A 7,968-nucleotide genomic window follows, 5' to 3' on the forward strand; every position below is an offset into this window, starting at 1 on the left:
TCTATTTTTATGAGTAAATCCAATTGTAAAATATTATTAACATAATTGAGAGGTATATGAAGAACTATTTACAAACAGAGCAGGACACATAACGTACAGTTTGGACGTCATAAGATTGCGATATCTATAACGTGTTACCCTGTCCAAATTGCAGATCATCTTTGATCTTCCCGAGGACATTAACCGTGACATTAAGAGCGACACTGAAGCCTACGTGGTTTATGCAGAGAACAGGTAATGTCTTGAACCATTAAAATCAATCAATCAAAAATGGTTTATTCCTAAAATCACGAACATTGTAACAGAAAGCTGAATTGCGTTCACAGATTCACATTCATTTTTAAAAACGTTCAGTAGAGTTACATACTAAACATATTTACACGGTATTACAAACATTTAGCATACTATTAGTCAAATTCTAATTTTGATCATTCACATGATCTCAACAACTTGAAGATACTACCGTCTGGGAATACTATATAGCTAGTACGTCTGGGAATACTATATAGCTAGTACTATATTACCATAACCCAGTGTCACACTTCAGAGAAGCCACGTGACAAATCTCACTGGGGCAGTCTACGCAGTCTACTGAGGAAGGACAGAGCGACTGGTCAAAAGCTTTTGTGTTGTATCAAAACTTTTAACTTTAAACACGTCTGAAAACATTGTTTTACAACGTGCCTATGGAAGGTATAATTTTCTGACAAATGCTTTATCTGCAATTGTTCTGTCTCACAACAAGGTGGAACTGCCATGAACCTGGGACATCTCTTCACGTGTACAACAGTCATAAAAACGGAGGGAGTGGCGACACTGATAACAAGAAGGTACGTCTTTCTGTCTTAGATTTTAATTGCTCTTTATCAGTGCTATTGTTATTATGCCATCATTGTACCGGTTCTGAATTTTTTTTACCTACTCAGGTCTCCTGCTTTGGTTTTGTGATGACGTACAATGAAGATACCGGCAAGTTTTCTGTAACACGTGAAGATCAGACAGCTTCCTCTACGGTACTGGCTATTTGTATATTACTATTCGTACGTTTAGATTTTTATGGCTTCACCACTATGTGGTGAAGACATATTGTTTTTCCTCATGTTTCTTCTTCTCCTCATCATCATGATTCTCCTGCCATTTCTTTAAATTGATTCAACAGCTTCATTTTTGGGCCAAATAACATGAAATTGGGCATTAAGGTACAGTGGCCAAATACCACCAGGCGTTTCAGTGATACAGGCTTTAATTTGAGCTTTTTGGCTGTGTTATAGAAAATTTGTTAGAAGTGTGTTACCGAATTTGGGCATGAGTCATCAGAACGGCATGCAGAGCAAGCAACCAATAGGCATGTAGCTGATTGGCTGTTTGGATTTGATTGGGTTAACTCAATTAACACCTGTACAAAGCCATGCCAAAATTGACTGTATGAACTGCATTCAAGTGTTTTGGTAGGTATGTCAAGCTTGCCTGCTCCTGCATTGGAATGCGGGGCATAAACGCTTCGTTTTATCTTAAAAATCAACAGTTTGCATTATGTAATTAAAAATCATAACCAATAATGTAGCTATCCAACTTTTGTCACTTCATTTTATAGTTATATCAATGTAAAGAGTTGTTTTCCCTTGTGTTTCCAACTGTAACAGTTAACGTACGATCCCTTTGCTGCATTGATATGTAATTTGGCAATTTTAAACGTGCATAGAAGTTGAGATAATATTTCAATGCATACAAATGAATTGTATTTCTTGTTTTGATACGTTCAGAAGGTCTAATAAAACTGCGATTAACTAGGAATAATAACTACGAATTTGTGCATATTCGTATTCAGTTGCTGGGAAATTTAGGCCGCAACTACGTAAACTCGGTTGTTGGCAGAGCGGAGTACATCAGTCCTCTGGAGCACTCACAGAGCAATAGGTATGGGTTTGTTTGTTTGTTTGTTTGTTTGTTTGTTTTGTTTAGGGTCTCCATTAGTGTAAATTTCACACTACTCTTCCTGGAGTCTGTAGTGTATAATCATGGTATTTTAATGCAATTTCTACATGCATTTAACATGCATGTAGAAAGGGTGGGACGCCAGAAAGTACAAAATACCTCAGCAGAGTTAAAAGCAGAACAGAAGAGAAAAGCAACCGTATAAAATATTAAAAAAATATCGCTGTTCCCTCACTCTTATTCCATTACTTCTATAAGCATGAGCTATCGTATAGTCAGTCATTTAGAACTGGTGCTTTTTGCGACTGCATGTCATTCATCATTTGTATTCATGTCCTTGTTGGAAATGCTACGATCAATATGCCATGAAGGATGTCAACCAAAACTGTATTGTTGGTCCTAGCGGTGCATTGGCGAGTATCGTTGAGGCTCCCTGCTCTGTGAAGTGGTCCAACTCGTACCAAATCAAACCCGCGGAGGAGGGAGGGAGGTGCCTGTACTTCGTTGCGGCGTCAAAGGGAGACATTTTTGTGGTCTTCTCCTCCATCCCGAGGGACTTGACCACCTGGTACCATCTTCAGATCAGTTTTCAAGGCGTCGCACTCTACAAGGTAACAAAGTGGACCATGGTGCACACAGTCTAGAGTTTTTTTTCGTTTCGAGTTGGCCCCTGTTCAATACATTTCTATGCCGAAGCTTGAGAGCCTTTAGGTGACAACTAGGTGACAAAGGACCCGTTTTGGTAATGTTTAATTACCTCCATGAAAAATGGAGGTATTGTTTTTGGCGCGTCTGTGTGTGTGTGTGTGCTTCCGCACATTTGTAGTCAGCATAACTTCATAACGCCTTTATGGATTGTGATGATATTTGGTATGCTGGTAATTCTTAGGAAGACGAAGGTCAAGGTCAAATATGGGCCTCCTGATGGATGACCTTGGTACTGCAGCGGTTTTTGTATATTATGTCCTGAACATGCTATGGTCTTGATTTTTTAGTGACAGATAGCTTATCTTGTCAGGAATTAGTGGTGTAAGTTTGGTCCCCCTAGCAGCTTGTTCTGGAACTGCAGGTTAGTTTCTGGTAAAGACTTTTAAAGCCAAATAGGAACAAAGTATTTTCATCATTTTTGGTATGTAGGTACCTGAGAGAGAGAGAGAGTTGTACATAATTAAATGCAAATTATGCAAATGAGGACTTAATTGGCATAATTAATGAGGAAATTCTATAATTACAGTGTTTTATATAATAGTACTGCTATACATGTAATCTGTTTAATCTGTGGCAGGCGGAAGATCAACAGATACCAATTATGCAAATGATGACCTAACTTGCATAATAAATGTGAAAATTTTGTGACCCCTTATTGGCGAATGACGGGAATTTTATACCTTGTGACATGTGTAAGTTACTTGAAGGTTAACACCAGTATGCATATATTATGTTAATGTAGAGGTCATTTGCATAGTTAATGAGGACATGTCATTTACAAAAACTCATATATTTCATGGAGGTATGAGATCTACGAATTCTTGTTTACGTTGTGTTCAAATGTAACAATGCTTTACAGGGTATGAAGCTGGTTAAATACGAGGGAGCGAAAAGCGCGAGAAGTCTCGGCGATTCCACATTGTTTCAGCCATACTTTATTTGTATGGAGGAAGACATGGAGGAACAACGAACCTACGTCAAATACGGCATTGGGTCAGATGATTCCGTAAGTAATATGCTTATAAATTTAGCCATAGGTATTCCCATCACTTCGCATCTGCTCTAGTGTCCTAATTTACATTAACCGGATAGACGTGCACTAGTACTGTGGCATACATGTCTAACATTTTTGTCGACAGGAAAAAGGTTTGGTCTACATGGTCTACCTGGATGACAGTCCGCCATTGGGAATTCGCTTCTACTCCTTTGGCAGTGGGGAAGCAGACGTTGAAGTCATGGACGCCCGAGTCATCGAAGGAGGTGCAACAGGAGAAATGGAATGTGCAGGGGGGACTATCTTGCAGGACGGCATGTGCGTGGAAAACTGCCACCCAGAATGTAACGGTAAGCTTTGTGTTTCATCAACACCATCATCTCCACAGCTTTAGCCATGGGGGCAGAACAGCTGTCAACAAAAATTCAGATTCAGATTTATTGACTTTCGACTGGCGTGTCACAGCGAAGGGCATTAAATATGCCAAGTATTCACAACATACTGCCCATAATTACAAATAGATAAGGTTATAACTAATTAGCATAAAATTTTACATATGTCTGTATCATTATCGTTAAAGTAAAGCACAAAAGCTTATCACAACAATGAATACATTAGCTAAAACGTTCAAAACTTAGTTTTAACAGAGCTGAATAACATTAGAAAACTAAAGTGTTTTCTAGATGTAAAACCAAAAAATATGGACCCAGGTAACAACGGCCTTATCAACCTGATCGATCTTTACCTCACAATACAGGATGTATTCCAAAGTCGCCTGGATCGAAGCTCGACACTGAATGTCGCCTGTGTAGGCACTTCTCCGTCCGCAATGAGGATGGAGTGGCACAGTGCGTGGGAGAATGCCCAGCCGACATGGAAGTAGCTCCCAATGGTGTGACGTGCGTGTGTAGCAACTTTGTCCTCCCCAATGATGACGGGACTACCGAATGCGTCGACCAGTGCCCACCTGATAGCACTGTGGCCTCCGATGGCGTGACTTGCGAACGTAAGAGGTTTAATACCCTTGCGAAGGTTTTAAAAGCTTTCTTAACTAAAGAGATAGCTTTTTGGTGTAATAAAGCACATAAGATGGTCCAACTCACTGTTGTATGTTTTTTTGTTTCCTTTATTAGCTAGCGACATAGAAAGGGAGTGGAGATCTGACGGCAGATGTGGGCCCGACTTCCCTGCAGCAGCAGCCGACCCAGGGGAGTGTGATCCGAATTCAGACGCCCCCTGTTGTTCCTCCGAAGGTTATTGTGGAAGTACTGATAACCACTGCACCTGTAGCGGCTGTAAGGATTATCGTGAGTATTTCCCAAGAGAATGAAACCTTTGAAGGCATCCAATACAATTTCAGGGTGGCACAACAAAACAAAAAACATACTAGATTAGGAAATTTGATATTAACATGTAATGGCATTTCAATAATTTACAATAATTACTTCATATTCACCATTAAACAAGGCTCATGAGAGCCACTCAAATGTTTTGGGCTAGACTAGTCAGTGAGGACAAATGTTTGTTGGCCTTAGACTTGGAAAGTTTAACGTTATATACCTATTTGGGAAACAATCAGTAGCATGTAGCTTGTTCCATAGTGATGTTTTTTTTACGAAAGCTTTCAGCGTGGAACTTCCTCCTGAGGTGGTGTATGGAGGAAGAAAGGGTGATTTCCTTCAATAGAAGTAGCAAAACGTGTCCTTGCTGAGAAAGTTCTAAGTGGAGGCACTAGCGAGCATTTACAGTGGAAATAACGATAAAGTACAGCCAGGCTTGCAACATTACGCCTATGAGAGAGTGGTTGTAATGTCGCGAACAGGTCACTCCCAAAAAGATATGTACATATAGCCACAAAATAAAATAAGCTACGTGACGTGTTTCTTAATCTTTGGGTACCACACATAAATAGCTGAAAGCAGCCTACGATACAAAACAAGTGATCCATTTTTCTTCAGAGATATAGTGTTTTTGTCTCACAGATGTCATTATGCTATAGATAAGATTGATTCAACTTGCTACATTAAAGAAAGACAAGAAAATTGAGTGTAAAATCCAGTTTTGTCGCGCTTAAAACCTTAATAGACAAAGTTTTCTTTTAATGCCTTTATCATTCATTCCTCTTATTCTAGGACCAAAATGGAGGAATGACTGGAAATGTGGCCCAAACTTTCCGGCTCCAGGAGCGAATCCTGGCCAGTGTGATCCGAATGGAAGCGGCCCGTGTTGTTCCTCCGGTGGTTGGTGTGGAAGTACTGCGGATCACTGCACCTGTAGCGGCTGTATTGATTATCGTAAGTATTTCCCTACTTCAATTTTTAGATTCATCAGAAATATGAAAAATGAAATATATATCATTTCACTAAAAAGAAACATGTTAAGCGTGTTGGACTCGGTATTGGATAAAGTTTCTATTTTGTTTAAATCTCTTTCATATACATGAATTTTACTTTCATATATAAGTTTATGCCTGTTGTTCTAGGACCAAAATGGAGGAGTGACTCTAGATGTGGCCCCAGCTATCCGGCACCAGGAGCCAACCCCGGCCAGTGTAACCCGGATTCAGACCGCCCCTGTTGTTCCACCAGTGGTTGGTGTGGAAATACTGCGGCTCACTGCACCTGTAGCGGCTGTATTAATTATGGTAAGTATTTCCCTAGTTCAATTTTTAGATTCATCAAAATCATTTATTATATCATTTCACTGACAAACATGCCATCGCCCGAGCCTCGCTCGAGCCTCACACTGCTGAATGTGTGACGGCAACGATTTTCGTTCAAGCCAAAAATACGCGCGATCGTCGGTCGATCTCAAAATCCCCCGATCTTTCGGCGATCGACAAATACGTATACGGCCGAAGCTCGTCGACAATGTGATCCGGGACATGTCTGGACATATGCGCCCCGACGTTGTGCCCTAATAGGAAAGGCACTTTCCATGACTTTCCTCACTCCACCCAGGTGTGAATGGGTACCTAACTTGGTTAGGGAAAAGTCGTATTGAGGTCACCTTGTGGCGCCGAATGGAGCCGCACAGACTCTTGCAACTATTCCACAAAAATATGTGGAGCAAATTTGTGTATCATGTGTGATTATTGATTGATTATTATGTGATTGTAAACCGATTGTAAACCCCGCATCAATTCAGCCGTATAAAGGCTACGACTGCACGGTTACTGTTTGACCAATATACCATTAAAAAATGTGAAGTAAAAATGTACCTTTAATGCATGCTTCATTACATGTAAGCAGAGAGGTTTAAAATCAGCTTGATGTCAGGTATATAATTATGTCAGTTATAAATTTTTCTCACTAATTCAGATACCAAATCTAGTGCAGCTCGTTTAAAAATGCCTGTCAATTGACCGTTAAGCGTTGCCGACCGTTCTGAATTTACCGTTAAGCGTTGTTTGCCCTGCTCAATTAACCGTTAACCATTGCCAGGACCACGCCAAGAAAAATGGAGGAGTGACTCTAGATGTGGCTCCAGCTATCCGGCACCAGGAGCCAACCCCGGCCAGTGTAACCCGGATTCAAACCACCCCTGTTGTTCCTCCGGTGGTTGGTGTGGAAATACTGCGGCTCACTGCACCTGTAGCGGCTGTATTGATTATCGTAAGTATTTCCCTACTTCAATTTTTAGCTTCATCAAAAATATGTTCTGAAGTATGAAATATATTCACTAAGATATGTCAAGTTCGGTATCAGAAAAAGTTTTTATTTTGTTTTAATCTCTTTCATATATTTTACCAATTCATGCCTGTTATTCTAGGACCAAAAAAATGGAGGAGTGACTCTAGATGTGGCTCCAGCTATCCGGCACCAGGAGCCAACCCCGGCCAGTGTAACCCGAATGGAAACCACCCCTGTTGTTCCACCGGTGGTTGGTGTGGAAATACTGCGGCTCACTGCACCTGTAGCGGCTGTATTGATTATCGTAAGTATTTCCCTAGTTCAATTTTTAGCTTTATCAAAAATATATTCTGAAGTATGAAATATATATCATTTCACTAAGACATGTTAAGTTCGGTATCAGAAAAAGTTTTTATTTTGTTTAAATCTCTTTCATATATTTTACCAATTCATGCCTGTTATTCTAGGACCAAAAAAATGGAGGGATGACTGGAAATGTGGCCCCAACTTTCCGGCTCCAGGAGCCAACCCCGGCCAGTGTAACCCGAATGGAAGCGGCCCCTGTTGTTCCTCCGGTGGTTGGTGTGGAAGTACTTCGGCTCACTGCTACTGTAGCGGCTGTATTGACTATCGGTCAGGTAAGACCAAATAAAGGCTTCATTGATAAGTCATTTGATTTAGCATGCATGCTAAGATGGT

General features: G+C 40.5%; 1 protein-coding gene across 1 annotated transcript in view; it reads left to right on the plus strand.

Moving 5' to 3' along the window:
- The window catches only part of LOC109482960, a 17,427-nt gene that overhangs the window by 5,916 nt on the left and 3,543 nt on the right, over window positions 1-7,968 (plus strand). The window contains exons 11-24 of the mRNA XM_019785860.1: window positions 155-234; window positions 746-830; window positions 927-1,013; window positions 1,829-1,917; window positions 2,339-2,546; window positions 3,503-3,649; window positions 3,783-3,987; window positions 4,395-4,643; window positions 4,771-4,944; window positions 5,770-5,931; window positions 6,120-6,281; window positions 7,081-7,251; window positions 7,409-7,573; window positions 7,737-7,907. Coding sequence (XP_019641419.1) covers window positions 155-234; window positions 746-830; window positions 927-1,013; window positions 1,829-1,917; window positions 2,339-2,546; window positions 3,503-3,649; window positions 3,783-3,987; window positions 4,395-4,643; window positions 4,771-4,944; window positions 5,770-5,931; window positions 6,120-6,281; window positions 7,081-7,251; window positions 7,409-7,573; window positions 7,737-7,907 — 2,155 coding nt within the window. The remainder of the gene's footprint in view (window positions 1-154; window positions 235-745; window positions 831-926; window positions 1,014-1,828; window positions 1,918-2,338; window positions 2,547-3,502; window positions 3,650-3,782; window positions 3,988-4,394; window positions 4,644-4,770; window positions 4,945-5,769; window positions 5,932-6,119; window positions 6,282-7,080; window positions 7,252-7,408; window positions 7,574-7,736; window positions 7,908-7,968) is intronic.

The sequence above is a fragment of the Branchiostoma belcheri genome, unplaced genomic scaffold (assembly GCF_001625305.1).
Source record: "Branchiostoma belcheri isolate BF01 breed outbred unplaced genomic scaffold, Haploidv18h27 scaffold61, whole genome shotgun sequence".
Classification (NCBI taxonomy): domain Eukaryota; kingdom Metazoa; phylum Chordata; class Leptocardii; order Amphioxiformes; family Branchiostomatidae; genus Branchiostoma; species Branchiostoma belcheri.